Here is a 17,795-nt window from a genome sequence, read left to right as displayed (position 1 = left end):
GTTACTACTAAATGGGAGTGTCTGAAGGTTGTGGAGCGGTTTACGGAGCCTCCCAAGGATGACAGGAAACAACCCCTTGATTGAGAACATGAGTTCACCTTTTCCACTGTACAGTTTTTTTAATCAGTGGTATGCAGCCTGCATGGCCATTTACTTAGACTTCTCAGCGGTTAGAGCTTCATTTCCAAAGCTGTAACAAATGGAATTCTTTAAAATTATGTCAGGACAGAATTTAAAGTGTGGCTTTCCCTCCCACACTTTAATGTTTTGGAAGTAAGGTGCAGTATGAGGCTGAGATCATGGTGGCTGTGCCTCTGGAAGGCTCTTAGGGTAATGCCGAGAGATGGTTCATCATCCTTTTACCAAGGCTGGGTGTGTGGAGGTAGATGACAGCCGGGGCAAGAAGATCTGGATGTCTTCTCTTCCATACTACCTTAGGATGAGGTGGAAGGAAGATTCAGACAGGGGAGCATGAAAACAGGGGTGCATTGGGGTAACATGTTACAATGGTGTGGGACAGAGACTTCCTGGAGGGGAAACTCACAGAGCAGGGGTAGGAGAGAATGACTTAGGTGGATGGGTGGGACAACCAGATCATGAGAAGGTCTTAGAAAGGACGGAGAGGATCAAAAAAGCCAGGGTTTAGTAACAGAGATGAAATAGATGGGGAAGAAAAGAAATGGACTTCTGCTTAGGGGAGATTCATACAGAGAGGGCAGAGAATGATAGGGGAGTCTCTCTGTCAGTGGCAGCTGCTACAGGGTCAGGAGGGATCACCCCAGGGACACATGAAAGACCCCAGAACTGAGACTCTCACATGTGGTCTTGCCTTTGCTATTTGGAGCACTCACAACCATGGAGGAAAAGGACACGCGCCAAAGACAGTGCGGGGCAGGGAAGAATAGTGAGAGTGGAGGTTTGGAGGTGGGAGAGAGCAACCAGCACACCGTGATGTCTTCCTTCCAGGGGGCTGCAGATCTGCTGTCCTGGCCCATGAGAGCATGCACATCCATAGCTAGGAGGGATTTCTGAAAGGACCCGAGGCTGCCTCTTACTTCGAATGCTTCTGCCTTGTCCATGACCCTTCATGTTGGATCACGGATCCACCCATTTGGGCCCAGTCCCTGTACAACTTAGCTATAAACAGGTGACATTTGCTAGCATTAAAGGCCTGAGACCTTCCTGTTATTGTTTTGCTTTTCCTAGACTGTTCTTTGAGCCAGGGTGCCATGTATTCCAGGCTAGCTTCAGACTTGCTAGGCAGCTGAGGCTGATCTTGAAATTTTGATCCTCCTGCCTCCACCTCCAAAGTGGTGGGATTAAACACCTACCACCATGCTTGGTTTATTCAGTGCTTGGGAATCAAACCCTTGGCTTTGGGTATGCCAGGTAAACATTTTACCAACTGAGCCACATCCAGGGGCCCTATAGACTTTCATTGTTCTGGTGAGATCTATCCAGAACTGAAGAAATCACGATGATTGGGTGAACTGAGGGAAGAAATACAGCTCCGGAAAGATTGTCATAGACTTGAAGAGACTGTGGCTCCTGATTAGTTAACTCTATGCTATCCCATCATACCACCACAGAGGTCCAGCCAATGGAAGGACCTTGGAGAGGCTGGATAGGGTAAGGGCACAGTGGTCTTGGAAGGTCTCTGCACTGCCAGGAACTGCACTGGAAAGAACATGGTAATAAAATGTTACCATTGTGGCTGGGAAGTGCAAGGGCAACGTCTCCAGGAAGCTCTGGAAACGCCAATCTACAGCACTTGCTTCTAAAACCCCAGTCATGGTTAGATAGCATCTAATCTTGAGTAAAATGGGGGTTTTGCCCTGAACCCAAGAGGTTGCCGCCAAACTCCATTTACAAGCGAGCAAGATAACCTGGCCACAATGCATATTTTGGGAACAACAGCGTTATCAACTCTGCTATGGAAGCGTAATCTTTAGAAGATGCTGCGTCCTGTGACCAAAACACTAAAGCTGCTGAAAAACAAAAAGCCCTAATGCCTTCCCCTCACTCCATTAGGTTTGTGCATCTGCTATAAAAGTGGAGGCAATTTAAGCCCTCACTGATGTGACTAATCAGGTTAGATAATTGCATTTGTGGTGGATTAGTTAAACAGCAGCCAACCGTCCCCATTCCAGCAGCTCCTGGATGGAGAGGCAGGCTGAGCCAGCTGTGTCCGGGTGGCCGAGCATTCACCCAGTCAGGATATATCTGTAGAGGTTGCCAATAAGGAATAGGGATTGTGCCTTTCGCTTTAAGAGAACAGGCTGACAGGGACTTGCCAGAGTGAAAGCAGAAAGGTGCTAGGACAGAGGAGGTCAATGGCTAAGTGCTGTGGTCCAGGAGAGCCTTGCTGTGGGGGAGCAGGGAGAAGGATAGAGGTTGGAGCTGAGAAAGGGCAAGGTGAGACTTCTCAAATGACTGTGATCAGGAGGCAGAGGGGGCCAGCAAGGGCCACTGTAACTACTTTATACCAGAAAACTGAGTGGCCAGGATACTAGCAGAATAACAGGTGCTGGGAAGGTTTGGACAGGGCATCTTCCTGGGAAGCAGAGATAGTTGACTTTTTTCCCAACCCCCAGGAACAGACTGATACAGAAGAGACTACAGTTGGCTTTTCTAGTGTGCCCTCAAAGTCCTATGTGACAGAGGTTTGGTCTCCAGGAAACCTTTAGTGTGTAGGTGTTTAGGCCAAGTAGACCAATAGGTGCATCTTTGACAGAGAGAATGGCCTCAGCTCTCCTTGGTCCTGGGATGAGTGGTTCTGCTCAACTACTTCTCCAGTCCTGCTATGATGGGCTGCCGTACCAAAGACCCCAAACAGGGACCGCTGGGGATGAGTGAAACTCTCCTAAACAGGGAGCCAAAACAAACCCTTTCTCTTTATAAATAGATTATCTGGGCTATTTGTTCTGGTGAGGAGGAAAAGCTGGCAATCCCAAGATTGCTTCTACAAGCTTTACAGTTTTTCGTCCTTTGATTTGTTTCACTTAGAGAGTTGATAATGCTTGCAACCTAGTGTCTCCACATGAATGGAGAGCAGCCAGTGAGATTTAAGCAAAGTGGTGGAGGAGTACGAAACCATGTTGAGCCTGATACCATTTCTTTTGTGGATCTGCTTGTTCATGGCTGTGCTTTTATTTGCCTATAACCAAGCAAGGTGTGTTTTAAGTCAGTGAAATGCTCATAGAACGTGAGCTGGGATCTGGGGAGCCTCGCTTCTTTGTCATGTGACTTGGGAACGTTAACTCTGTGCAAAAACAAAGGACTGAGTCTGGATGCCCGAAAGGAGTGTTTAGACTCGTGGGCCCGGAGGGTTCTCATGGACTTCGTATCATTTTCCATCAAACCTGGGGGAGACCAGAACATTTGAAGCACCTCCTTGAAAGGTTACCGTAAGATGTTTAGAAACCTCCATAATACAGCAATCGGGCTCAAAGATCGAGAGGAGGGAGGGGAACTGCAAAGCCCCTCCCCCCACCATTCATCTTCATTTCACCGACCCTTGACCTTTACTTTGACCCAAAGTCTACGTTTAAAAATGAGAACTGCTGTAAATGGTTTTCAAGGCTTATGATTTTAGTTTTCTGGGCTCCTGACATTTATCTATATAAATACCTTTTCTCCATTTATCTGAGTTTTTAAATTTAATAGCAGTTTTCACAAGTCTTTCTTTGTGCTTGATTCATATGAAATTCAAAAGTGTGATGAATTTTATGCCTGGGAAAAAAGTATTTTAGATTATAATTTATAGTTTCAGCAAGCCTGGAGTGACACTGGGACCAGGCTTTTGAGGCAGCAGCAGTGGGGGCAGGTCAAAGCTTATAGCAATAATATCAAACAAATTGGCAATAATGTCAAACGGTACAAAAGCATTTTGATTCTAAAATTGCATTTCTGAGTATGTATACTGAGGAAACATTCAATATGAATTTAAGCTATGTGAATGAGCAGGCACATGGTACACTTATTGGTGGTGGAAACTAAGCAGCCTAGGGCAAAAAAGGAGTCAATCTGCTTTCTGAAGTGTTATATCCCCATTAAAATAAGATTTAAAAATTACACACACATTGTATATGTGTGTGTGTGCACACGCACGCACGTGCGCGTGCCCCCGCGCAGGGAGACCATTTGCAGAAGCCAAAGGATGCTGACTCTCCACCCTATTCCCTGAGACAAACATCTCACTGAACCCAAAGCTCACCTTTTCGGTTAGGTTGGCCAGCTGGCAAGTTCCTATGACCCGTGTACTGCTACAGTCCTATGACCTATGACCTATGCCCTATGCCCCAGCACTGGTATGCATGCCTATGCTAAGCTTTTATTTTTAAACATGGATGTTGGCGATTCCAATTCAGATCTTCATGCTTGCACAGCACATGTTTTAAACACCTCATGCTCCCTTTCTAGCCTCAAAGGGCTTTGATCTAGGATTTGATGTAAAATCCCTATAAAAACCAGTAAGAGACAGCTAGAAACCAATGACCCCCTTCCCAACGAGGAATACAGAGACACAGATTCTTCAATAAGGATGGTCATGATGTTTTGTTTTGTTTTGTTTTTTTTAGCTGCGGAGGACTGTTTTTGTGTGTCACCTTTAGCTCTGGAATCGTCTGTGTCTTCCTGTTTTGTTTGTTGTTTGTTTGTTTTGTCTGTCCGGCCAGTCTTCACACTCTGCACATTTCATCCTTACCATTTGGAAGCTCCGGGTGGAGTGGAATTCACACTGCATCATGTCGAAGAAGATGGGAAGGGTGGCTTTTCGAAGTTCTGTCTCAGGAATCAATGTCATTTCCAATATAGGGCCAACCATTTCTGGGATGAATTTTATCTTGTGTTGACCTTTCAATCAAGAAATACAACATCTATTATTTTAAGAAGAAGAGGTGGAATGTTCCAAAAAGGGTTGAGAACAAAGAACACAGTAACACAGACCGTGGGATATGGAATGGAGTTTTTATGGTTGTGAACTCAATCTTGCTTATAAGGATTTCAAGTACTTTAATTCATGTGTGGACTGATGGATGAGGGGATGGCTCAATAGATAAAGCATTTGCCATGGAAGTACGTGGACTGGAGTTCAGAACCCCAGCATCTACATAACAGCTGGGAAGGCATGGCAGCTCTCAGCATCCCAGTGCATGAGAGGAAGAGACTAGGGCAGTATGGAGAGACAGACTAGATACACAGTAAGCTCTGGATTCAGTGGGAGACCCTGCCTCAGTAAATAAAGTAGAGGGCATGGTGCGATGACCCTTAAAGTGAACCTCTGGTCTCCACACACATATGCACATCATACCGATATACACCCATAAGGGCGAAAATGAGGATAGAATTCAAGAGTTCAATTATGAGCAAGCAATGAAACTCTATCTTCTATGTGTATTTCCGGTTAGCAAGATTGCACAGTAGGTAAAGGTATTTGCCACCAAGCTCCAAGTATGACCCTGGAAGCCACATAAAGGTACGAAAAGAGAACCAACCCTATAGGGTTATCCTCTCATTTCCACACACGTGCCATGGCAGGTCCACCCTCCCCCATATCATGCATGCACATACAATAATAATAAAAAGCAATATTTGAAAAACCTGTCACCCCTGGGCATGGCTCCTCCAGTGTGCTTCGTGATACTATGTACTGTTGGACTCATTTTTGTTCTTTTACAGCGGTTGTTTGAGTGTTTATTTTGAGAAAAGATCTCCCTACATACTGACCAGATAAGGTGGTTTCATGAGAAGTCAGTTGTAGCACATAAATGAAGGACATGATCATCGTCTGCTACTCAGAGTTAGACAGAGCAGGGGACTGGGGCTGGGATGGTCCCATCTGACAAGCATGGAATCTAGGGTTCTGTCTCCAAGGTGGCATGGAGAAGTGTGGTCCACTTGACACCTCTGTGAACTACACAATGCCTTCTGAATGACTGAAGTCAAATCACACAGAGCCCCCACTGGATCATGGGACTGCAGAAAAAGCAGGGCTTACTACCTTGGGATGCTGTGTGATAGGCATGCGTTTATGTAAAGAATGGTTTTGTTGGGCTCGGGAGGTAAAGGGTCTGCCTTGCAAGCATTAAGACTTGGGTTTGATCCTCAGAACTTAAAATAATAAAAGGGAAAGATGAGGTGGAATGCATTTGTATTCCCTGCACTGGGGAGGTGGTTTCCTAGGGTTCATTGGCTATCCAAACCTACCAAGCCTACTTGGTGAGCTTCAGTCCCCTTTAACTGTCCCAGCACTGAATTCAGGATGCTGGGGGAATAGCATAGATGAGTGTATATGGAGCTTGACGAGAGCTAGGAAAGGCAAAGGGAGAAAGAAGTGGCAAGGCCTAGCTTGTGCCCCTGCTGGTGTGCAGAGGTGAGGCTTCCAGGAACCTTTCTACATAGAGGCAGGCAGGCTGGGATAGGTAATCTGTTGTCAACTAAAGACATCTGGAATCAGTGAGAAAGTCACACATCTGGAATCAATGATAAACTCACACAGCAGGGTGTATCTGTGATGGATTTTTCTTGATTGAATTATTAGAGGTAGGAAGTCCCAGCCTAATTCTGGGTTATACCAAAGAGTATATATATATATATATATATATATATATATATATATATATATATATATACATATACATACATACATACATACATACATATACATATACATACATATATATACATATATATATATATATGCAAAAGGAGGAAGCTTTTGCTTTTGCCTGCCTGCCCTCACTCTTGCTGGCAAGTTCATCCATCCAGTTGCTGGAGCATTACTCTGTTGGTAATAGAACCTACTTATTTGGGATTCCAGCATAGATTGACAAGCAATAGCTTTCTATGTCCTCCCTGGGATGCCAGCACAACTTATGGGACTGTTTAGACACCTACTTTCATGGACTGAACAATTATGGGATTCTTGGCCTTTATGTCCTGAGATAGCCATTGTAGGATTACTTGGACTACAGTCTGTAAGCCATTCTAACACACACACACACACACACACACACACACACACACACACACAAACAGTTCTGTAATACACCAGCTTCCTGAGGGGACATGATGAGGCAGGGGCAGTGCTCCCAGGTAGCAGTCTCTCATCCTTTGTTGCAGAATGCACACTTTCTCTTCAAGCCACTGCACTCTAACTAGCACTGTCTCATTCCAGCACATAACAGGAGGGGGCATGAGAAATGATACGCCTGACTGAATTATTTGTGACATTTTCTTATTAACACTAGCAGAGTTAATTAATCTTATTAATACTTTGACACAATCAGGAAACACAATACAGAATTTGGTTTTCTTTATAGCTCAACAAATGCAGATTTCTGTCAAGAGAGTCATTAAGCGAATGTGTCTATTATAAATAACCATACATAAGAAAGTAGAGTGTTCTCTCATAAGCCAAAAGATGTTTTTTACTGAGTGGACACAGGTACAAAATGTAATCTCTGAAAAGGAACCTGAATTTAATTAGAATCCAAATTTTCAACCTTTGCTAAATAGATAATATCTTGTCTGAAGCGACAATGGTGTGATTCTGCCCATTTCCCTTAATGCTTAACACTTCTGAGAGGTATGCAAGTGCCTCAAAGTGGTCCCCTGAAAATGCCATTATGTTCCATTTCTCAGGTGACATTTTCCTTCTATTATGCCTAGAAGATGTCAGAGCCAATGCTTCAGAAAGCAGGAGATCATGACAGCAAGTTGTTCATCAGCTGTAATTTCAGTGTCATAGAGTTCTGTCTGTCACTCGTGGCTTTTATTGTTCCAAGCTGGGAGGAACATACACAGCAGAGCAAATGGTTGCCAGGGCAGCCATTGGAAAACTAAGCTACAAGAAAATAGGAGCTTTGTGTCCAGGGATCACCGCTCTTCCTTTTGGTACAGAAAACACACCTGGCTGGAGTAGCCTGAGACCTTTGAGCTGTGCTAGCCCTGGGGATGAAACTGTCACAAATCCACAGTCCCTGAGTTAGTAAGGTGGGCAGGGCTCTTGGATGCTCGGATCAATTTAATTATTTTGATATCCATATTTTGGGTTTCCACTGACCCACAGCTGGCTGAAGTCTAATGATAGACCTGAATGTGGGTCAACGAGGGTCAAGGAGACTCCTGCAGTTTTCTTTGCCTTTGGAGAACAAGGCAGAAGAGGATGACTGTGGTGGTTTGAATGAGACAGATTCCCATAGCTCGGGTTTTTGAACACTTGGTCCCACGTCAACGGCTGTGTCTGGGAAGGTTATCGAACCTTCGGGAGGTGCAGCCTTGATGGAGGAAGTGTCACTGGAGGTGGACCTTGAGAGTTTCTGGCCTTGCTCCACTTCCAGTTTCCTTTCTCTGCTTCCTGAGAATATGCTGTCTCAGCTTCCTGCTCCAGCAGCCTGCCACCACCATGCCTCCTTTCCATTTGGGGCTCTCTCTCTCTCTCTCTCTTTCTCCCCCCCCCCCTCTGGAATCTTAAGGTGACACAGATCCTTTCTTCTATAAGTTGCTCTCTTTGGTCACTGTGCTTTATCAGAGCAACAGAAAAGTAACTGAAACTCTAATAGCCATGGTGCAAAGTAAAAGATTTTTCTTAGGTTCCCTAGTTGTATTCTCTATTCCCCCCAACCCCTCAAGACCTGCCTGGAGTGTCTATTCTAGTGACGGGATGTAGCACTAAGTCCTCTGAGAATGGCACCTAGTTTCCTCTGAAAGGCAGGCTTTCACCTTGACACTACTGACGCTCAGGAATCCAGTGACTGAACAGGGTCTTACTGTAGGAAACTTGTGCACACCCAAGCACCACAAGACTGAGAACCTCCCATCCCCTCCAGCTAGGGTCGATGGTGCAGTATCTGGGTTTAGTGAAAAGCAGTCAGTTTGCACATTCCCAAAAAGTAGGGTGAAGGGAATCCCCGCATGAAGAATAGCCAAAACCAAATAAGGTCAAAGAAAGGTCTCGCTGTGAGCATTTTTGTTTCAGCCAGATGGAATTAGGGAGCATGCGCTGGTTCCCGAGAGCTGGATGTAATAAACAAGAGCAGATGATAGAACCAGGAGAGAGGGGGACGAGGTGGCTCCGTAGGCCGTCTCCGAGCTGCACTCATAAATAACTGGAGAGTTCAGTAAACGAACACACTTTCTCCACTTCTCTTTTGAAAGAGTACGCTTTTGACTCTCTTTGACATGCTGGGTTCTGCCAAGGAAAGGGTTTGTTGCCCTGTCTCACCCAGTAGGCCTGGGTCTGCACTTATACCACACTGAGCAAAGAGACTCTGATCTGTGTCCTGGGGCTACTGGGCACCTCTGTGTGAGACACCCCTTCCTCCCCAAAGACCACAAACAGCACTGGTGGAGTGACAGGTGACTAATTCCAAGGTGAGGAACACATCTGATCCGACTTCTATTTTTATTTTCTTGGCAGAACTGGCTGCATGTGCCTGCCAACATATTCCCAAACCTGAGCCCACTGGAAAAAAAAAAGAAAAAGAAAAAGGAAACAGGAAGCTATGTGGAAAAGAGGCTGTGTATGTCCTGGGAAATCATGATGGGCTGCCGGGAGTTTGGAGGGCAGCAGCCTGCACAGTGCCATTGGCTGGTAGGACTGAACCCTGGAGACCCATAGCAGGAAGTGTCCTTGCTGATCATGGTGACCCCACAGAGCTGTTCTTAGGGTCTGCTTGGAGAAGATTCCAGGAGGAGCAAAGGACTTATTATTTGTCAAAACAGAACAAAACAAAACTAAACAAAACAACAGCAACAACAAACCCCCAAATAAAAGCCCATAAAACTCTCAGTTATTTGCCTAGCAGGAATCTAACCCTGGCAGTTCCTTCTTGCAGATCACAAATCTTTGCTTTTAAATTGGTCAAGGTCATGGCTTCCCTTTGATCTTCTTTGTGTTCTCATGCCCAAATTGATGTTCACTGCTGACAAGCAAGCTTTGAAACACCCGGGTGTTAGTTACACATTCACGTTAGTGAGTGACAAGATGGGGGACGGGGTTCCCCTCAGTTAGCTTCCTTCTCGGTAAGGTGGATCAAAATCTCTGTTATTATTGTCATCTTGCTTAGAGAATAATGACAGACACTGGCAAGAGAGTTCGCTACTCTGGGATGGAACAGTAAAGTCTGAGCACACACCCGAGGCTGCGGGTTCCCGAGGAGGCACTGTGGAAAACCTCGCTCTTCCTGAAGCCCATCTTCCCTTCCTTCCTGGCAGTCATGGCAACTGGCATGGAAAAGAGGTGGGGCCAGGCCCAAGGTCAACCTCTGGAGCTTCAGAGGCATCACTGACTATACTTAAAAAGGAACGTATAGTTTGGTTGCTAGAGGAGGATGAAATATCTTCAGGGATACAGCTAAGGGCAAGGAGCACATGCTTCTGGACGTAACCCTCACTCACGCTTGGGAAGAGCCTTAATGAAACTCACTGAGGGACCCCCCCCAAAAGAAAATATGGGCATGAAGGGGGGAGCAAAGGGGAGTTAGTAGAAATAAGAGGAGACAAAGGGAACAATGGGGGGTGTGAATATTTCAAAAATCACATAGATGTATAAAACAACAAACCCGAATAATAAAAATTATTGTATAATTAAAATAGTATGATAAAATTTTTTAAAAAGTACAAAGATCAGGGTAAGCATATAAAATGTAAAGCCGAGAAACATACTGTGGTTGTTACAAAAAAAAAATTAAAACACAAATATCAGAAAGGCAAGAAGACTCATTAATCCATCAGTTAGGACAATCTCTGAATAATACCTGGTACCAGAGATCAGTCCCTTTGATTCCGACTGGTGACCCTGTCTCTAGAGGAGCACACCAAGATGCTGGAGATGCCTGGGACAGCAGGCACTGTTTATCAGGGAAGAAACGGGCACTCATTATACACTGATCCCTCAGTCCTCTGCTCGGTGAGCTCAGTATCTCATTCTCTTCTCTTCTTTTGTAGTCCTTTGGACTGAGTCCTCATGCATGCAAGCCTACACCCAGAGGAGCCAAAGGAACAGTGCAGCCTGGCAAGTGGAGTGGAGCTCATGTCATCTCCTTTGTGAAGGCTGGACCTAAGGGGAGCTAGAGAACCTGCCATTCAGTGGAAAACCAAGGTGTCCCTGTAAGCTGTCTGTGTCATGGTCCTTTTGCCCCTCATCACTCTCTTTCTCATAGGTACCACATTGTTTCTTGTCTCGCGTTAGTCTGGACATCAGGCTGTCTGGGTCAAGTGACAAATGTATCTTTTAGGATGTGACTTTTGAGAAGGAGAACAGAAAAAATTGGTTAAGATTACCCATGGATGGCCCCCTTCCCTGTTCACACAGATGCAGACTCTCACTACTGAGATCATCCTTTGTACATGTTATAAGATTGTTAGGTGTCTGGAATGGAAGTCTTCTGACAAATTCTGCCCAGTTTCCATAATAAACTGGACTGCTGAGTCAGGGAAACAGAGAAAAACCTTGTCATATGACAAACGGTGACAGAGGCAGGGCAGTGGAGGAAGAAAACTCAACATGACTTAGCAAACTACCCACTCAATCCCTGGGTTCCTATGCCACCCAGAGAGGGTAGAAAGTCAGGAAGGGCAGTATGGTTCCTGTGGGGTTCATGTTACAGAGATCAGCAGGTTGAAATGCCCAAGAACCAGGACTTACTCTGCTCTCCATACATAGGTTGCTGGGATCTTGTTAAAATCCTATGGAGTGTCCCTAAAGGGTCCTCAACCTGATCCAAGTATGATATGTAATATACATGGGATGGTGCAGGTTCTGTATGCTCCGGGTGGCTACAGTAGACACAGCTTCCTTGACAGCTCTGCACTTCTACCAGTGAACTGTACCCTGCAGCTCTGTGCGTAGGAGCTGAGCTGAAGCCTCAAGTGAAGTGCTTATACTCTCAGTCTAGAGTAATATCGCTTATAGAACAATATCACCTATAGAGTTATAACCTATAGAGTAATATTGTCTATAGAATAATGTCACCTATAGAACACTATACTGAACCCCGTGCAACTCCTCCGTGGTCCAGAACACTTGATATAAAGTATGAGTGCAGAAGGAAGATAGCAATAGGACCTAGTATAATGAGCAGGCTTCCAATAGGAACATTAAAGACAGATATTCTAGATGCTTACTAATATCTTTAACAAATTATCTATGCAGAAAAATGCATCTTGTTGGTTTTAAAAACTAATTTTATTGCAATTATTTATCTTTAATTTTTTGTTTTATGCATATGAGTATTTTGCCTGCATGAGCATCTATGTGCCACAGGCACAGCACATGGTGCCTGAAGAGGACAGGAGATCTGGAATTTTACATAGTTGTGAAGCATCATGTGGTGCTGGGAATTACAAGGTCCTTTGGAAGATTAGCCAATGTTCTTAACCACTGAGCCATCTTTCCAGCTCCCATTTGTGTGTGTGTGTGTGTGTGTGTGTGTGTGTGTGTGTGTGTGTGTGACCAGAGACAGAGGAAAACTTAGCATAGCAGGGGCTGATTCTCTCTTTCAACCCCTGTGAATCTCAGGATCTAATTCAGGCTTGTTGGCAAGTTCCTTTAGCCATTGTCATCTTGCTGACCCTTCGTTACGATTTTAATAGATGGTTTTTTATTAGAGAATTTCTTATTGCTTATGATGAAATGTAGTGGAAACATTGAGTAAACGAATTGATCCCTGGAGGAGTTTGTATTTGTAATCATTAAACAGATCTCTCGTGGCTTTGATCATGGCAGCACACGGTGCTACCGCCATCTGGTGGCAGGGTAAGCACATGTAGATTTTGGGTGGGTGTATAAACCTGTTAGAAGGTAGATTCTGCTCAACTGAACACATGAGCAAATGTCAGCCCGGTAACTGACTGGGAGCAGACATAAATGGAAGTGAAGCAGTACTTAGGAGCAGTGGCAGCCCATGCTATGTGCCAGCCTGATGCCAGAGGACACTTTCTAGATTTCCTTATTTGCCACTGGAAGATGCTTTTCTCCTCTCTTTAATCTGTTTTCCTTACTGAAAAAAGGAACTCTGGAAGAAGCAGTGACTGCTATCCTGCTCACAGAAACAACTGAGGTCTTTGAGATACATCAAAGGGGCTGGGAAGATAGCTCGGTTGTTAAAGAAGCTGCCATGTAACCAGGAGGACCTGCGTTCAATGCCAGAGCCCATATAAAAGAAGGCTGAGTGAGGGGCTCATACTTGTCACCCTAGTCCTGGGGAGGCAGAAACGAGTGGATCCCTAGGGCCCAATGAGTCAGCCAGCTAGTCAACTTGGCAAGCTCAGACCAATGAGATCCTACTCTACAAACCATTGGACAGTTCCTCAGGAGCAAAGGTTGAACCGTGGCTTCCATATGTACACATAAGTGCATACACACACACACACACACACACACACACACACACCCCAAAACTGAAAAATGGGGTCGATGGCACAACACAAAGAGGACTCAAGGTGCTCACCCCATCCCCAAGATGATGTCCAGCTACTCACCCAAGTTGTACCACATGTCTCTGATCTCAAAGCCAATCTGCCTCCTCATGTCTCCATACCTAGAAAGAAGAGAGAGGCAATGACAGTCTCTAGAGCTTCTGGAAATCAAACTCTGGGCTTCCATCATGGACTTTGATGAAGGCTGTGTTACAGTTCCAATGACATCTGCCACCTGCCACCAGCGGGACTTCTAGGAGAGCTCCAGGTGGGGATGGGGCTCATCCTGGATGACAGAGCGTCCCTGAGGGAACATGGAGAAGCTGTGAAGAACAGCCCGTCTTGTGTTCTTCAGTCCTGGGCCTCAGGGAGTTTGACTTCCATGCACGTTGCTGTTGACACATCCAGGCAGGCACCCAATAGCATTCTACCCACCGAGCAGCAGTTTCCCCACAGGAAAATAAAACCCAAGAGTTGGGGAAGGCAGCTTCCAAATTTCCCCCATTCTTCTATATCATTTTAAATGTAAGCAAGAGCTTAATACCCAAATATGTCAACAAACATTCCACCAGTTTTTGTTTATCTGGGAAAATAAATGCTAATTTTCCTCCCGGTGGGCGAAAAGAGGAGGTGTGCGTTTCATGAGTAAACAGAATTTGATGCTTCGGAAGATAAACCTTTATTAGCTTGTGAGCAATTTAACTTTTTTCTCTTAGTGCCTAAGGAAAAAGCTGATTATATTAAAAATAATAATTTGCAAAATTATCATACAGCATTGCAGCCGAGCAGCTGCGTCGTCAGGCTTGCTCCGTTCTTCCGTGTGGCAGCTGAGGCGCCAAGGAAAGCTGATCACAGATGATGGTGTCCTGGCTCTCCAGGCAAGCAGCCCTGGCTGCTAAATCAACAACCCCCAGCTGGCTGCCACCTTATTAAAGTCTCTCGCACCTAAGCACCTGTCTGTCACTCACAGCAGGAGGGTTACCCTGGCATGTTCATCTCAACCAGAGAAAATATATAATCCAAGCTACATGCACTTTCTCTATGTGAGATCTGGCATGTACATATACATATGCATGTATGTATATACATGGGTTCATATACATGTGTATATATATGTGAAAGTATATACATATATAAAGAAAGTAGAAAGGGGGATATAAGGAGGGGATGAGGTCTAAAGGGAGGGAAAATGAGAGTGAATGAAAGATGTGGCATAAAAATAGAAGGGGGACTGAACTGGGGGTAAGAAAGGCATGAAAGGAGGGGTCTTGGGAAAGGATATTGAGGGTGTATAACAACACACTTTGCATGCTTTTATATGCATTATATGCATATGTTATATGCATATATATGTTTATACATGATGTATGTGTGAATATATACATGTATGGATATACTGGATGCCAGGGAGCATAGAACATCCAGGTGTGAGTGGAGAAACAGAACTGGAAAGTCAGCTACTACAAGCTGGGACTTAGAGACTCGGCCAGCAAGCCAGTGAGCGCTGACTCAGGTATTCTCTGTAAACCAGGGGATCACAGTCAGTGGTGGATCCACTGCCAGGGCCACAGGGATGGGAGGCTTGTTCTAGGCAGTGAAGACATACCACCAGCAAGCAGGTATGAGGTCATGAGTAACAAGAGACACTCTTCCAGGCTTAACTCCCCCTTCAAATCAATTTAGTGTTTGGAGATCTGAACACATTAAGAAGTGCATGATTTTGAGGTTTCTCAACAGCCAAAGCCACCTGGACCTGGGCAAGATGGAGTTGGCAGCATGGCAACCTGGCAACTTGGCATTCGGACCCAGCCCTGACTTTTGCTCTGAGGTTAATGGACAAGTCACTTTCAGCTGAGGCCACAGAGCGCAAACACCCAACGTTCCCCAGCCCCTATGATGTATGTTTACCCTCAATCCACCAATGGAGCCAATGGTATCAAAAAGCAGTATCGTTAACTCTGGCTTTGAACGTCTTGAATCCAGGCTAAAGGAGTAATTCTTTCGTAAAACACAGGAATACCTAGTAGTAGGCTTCATGGATGTCTCTGTTCCTTTGCCCTTGACTCAAGGTGTTTGCTCTTCCTCTCCGGTTCTCTACTGATTACAGTTCTAATAGTGCAATGGAAGCCCTGGGACTCATTTTGCCAGCAGCAGGTTTAACATTTGTGATTCTGGGTGGTGACCTGCCTTTCTCCAGCTGCTGAGGAAATTAGGAGTACTGTTGCTGCTGGCCAGCACAAAGCCTCTCCCTCACTGAAGAAGGGCAAGCACCGTGGGTTTCCACTCTCATGTCTGCTTTTCCGGTTCAGGCAACGATTGGACATGACGGTATTTGAGAACCAGGGCATTGGCAATGATCAGAAGGGGTGATTCTTGGGAGAGCCAGGCTTATAGCACAAGGAGACAGAAATATTGTTTAAAAGCCAAGTGAGTCTAGATGCCTGCAGACCCAGGCAAGAAGGAGGGAGTCACATGGTGGAGGGAAGGACTGGAGTTCCCTGGCAGCAGACTGGGCTTGATCCCTCCTCTGCATTTAATGGGACAGCAGATCTGATGAATCTGTACTAGCTTCCTAGTAATTCCCAGCAGAGTAGCAGTTGTCACCAGACCTCAAGAGGGTTTGCGGGGAGCACTTCTACCTTCTTCTCTTGAAAAAAAAATATGACGATAATTGAGAGTGTCTGACTGGAGCTCATTTCCTGGAGACAGACCTCGGAGCCAGGGGCAGCCCTAGAGATCACAGTTGAGTGGCTTTCTCATGGCACAGCGTCAGGGAGCTGCCCCAAGCCTGGGGGTGGAGGGAGCTGGATGACTTGGCTTAGGCTAAAGGGCAAAGAGAAGGGAGTCCAAGTCCTTAGATCACAAGCCCACATTGTTCCCCGCACTGCACACACTCCTGGGACCGGCTGTTGTGTCTTTATCCAAAATGCTTCCTTTTCATATCATAGTCACTCTTCCAATGAGGAACCCAGGACTCATGGTGCTAAGCAGACGAGCCAAACTCTGCTAAGTCATAAGCATATAGAACTGAAGTGGCCGCATCCTGTGTGTCCACCCACCAAGTGAACATAGGAAAGGTGACTTGGAAGGGAGACTTTCCCCAGTCCAGGAAGTCCTATGCTCCTATATCCAGTCCTAATGCCAGTACCTGAATTCCTGCATCTTTAATACAAGAGGAGGAAAGGACATCTAGTATTGGCCTCGAAAGGGGTAAAGCCAACCAGAACCCAAGTATAGCCAAAGCTGGGCAACTACTTGACCCCTATTTTTCCATGGTACAGGGAAACAACTCTTGATGCTTACCTTGAGGTGGTTCTGAATGTTGAGAGCAAGGTAGTACGCACTCTGTCTCAGCCAGCACTCTAGTGAGGAGATGCTATAATTTAAAGGGCTTGCCTTAACCACAGTATGTTGGTCATGGTGGAAAGGGCCATTAGGCTGATTCATTTAGCCATCACTTATAGAGAACTCCAACAAGACCCACAGGCTTCAGGAGATATACACCATGACAGGGGAGATAGACTTCGATCCCATAATCATACAGAGTATCTGCATATCTTACACATATGATGCCTGTCTATGTGACCTCACCTGGAAATAGGGTCTGTACAATGTAACCTAGGTGTGATGAAGTCACACTGGAGTAGAGTGAGGCCTATGAGGAAGGCACATCAAGACTCACAGATATACAGGAAGACTTAAAAAGAACCTAATCTAGAGAAAAGCAGAGACTGAAAAAAACAGGTTAGGGAATGCTAAGGTCTGGGGATGTCTACTTAAAGTCAACAGAACAGCTCCCAGTAGAGGGACCTACACCATCACCATCCTGACTTCAAACCCATGGCTTCCATAACTACTAGACAAGGGATTGTAACTTCCTTTATGCCCACTGTTATGGCAGGTGAACTCACAGAACATATGCAATAGTCCATTTATTAAGTCTGGCCCACAAAACAATGAAAATCTAGAATCTGAAAAACGCTTTCCTAAGGGGAGAATAAGGATTTAAGCCTGAGTTTGAAGGGAGGTGGGGCTGGCATATTGATATGTCAGTGCAGGAGTCTAAACCAGACAAGGAAACAGGCTGAAGAGGCAGAAGCAAACCTAGAATGGAGTTCCAAAGGACAAGGAGATAGAGTGCTGTGATTTGGACACTCTTGTCCCCAAAGGTCCATGCTCTTCAACTTTGGTCTCCAAGGTAATAGGACAGAAAGATGGCAGCCATTAAGAGATCTAGTAAACTAGATGTGGCTCTATCTGAGAATACTACCCTTAGGAATTGGCAAATGTCTTTCAAGAGATTGGGTTGGTTCACTCAAGATTGGGATAGGTCTTGAGGGAGTGAGTCAGATCTCTTGGGATGAGAGAGATTG

The 17,795-nt window shown here is 45.3% G+C and overlaps 1 protein-coding gene across 2 annotated transcripts in view; it reads right to left on the bottom strand.

Annotated features, from left to right (window-relative positions):
• The window catches only part of Dock1 (dedicator of cyto-kinesis 1), a 516,616-nt gene that overhangs the window by 71,188 nt on the left and 427,633 nt on the right, over positions 1-17,795 (bottom strand). For both annotated transcript variants that reach the window (XM_063263800.1, NM_001143858.1), the window contains exons 32-33: positions 13,486-13,544; positions 4,706-4,854 (exon numbers count right to left, since the gene is read on the bottom strand). In XM_063263800.1, coding sequence (XP_063119870.1) covers positions 4,706-4,854; positions 13,486-13,544 — 208 coding nt within the window. The remainder of the gene's footprint in view (positions 1-4,705; positions 4,855-13,485; positions 13,545-17,795) is intronic.

The sequence above is a fragment of the Rattus norvegicus genome, chromosome 1 (assembly GCF_036323735.1).
Source record: "Rattus norvegicus strain BN/NHsdMcwi chromosome 1, GRCr8, whole genome shotgun sequence".
NCBI lineage: Eukaryota > Metazoa > Chordata > Mammalia > Rodentia > Muridae > Rattus > Rattus norvegicus.
The sequence above is the reverse complement of the archived record's forward strand: the minus strand, read 5'-3'. Positions and strand labels throughout refer to the sequence as shown.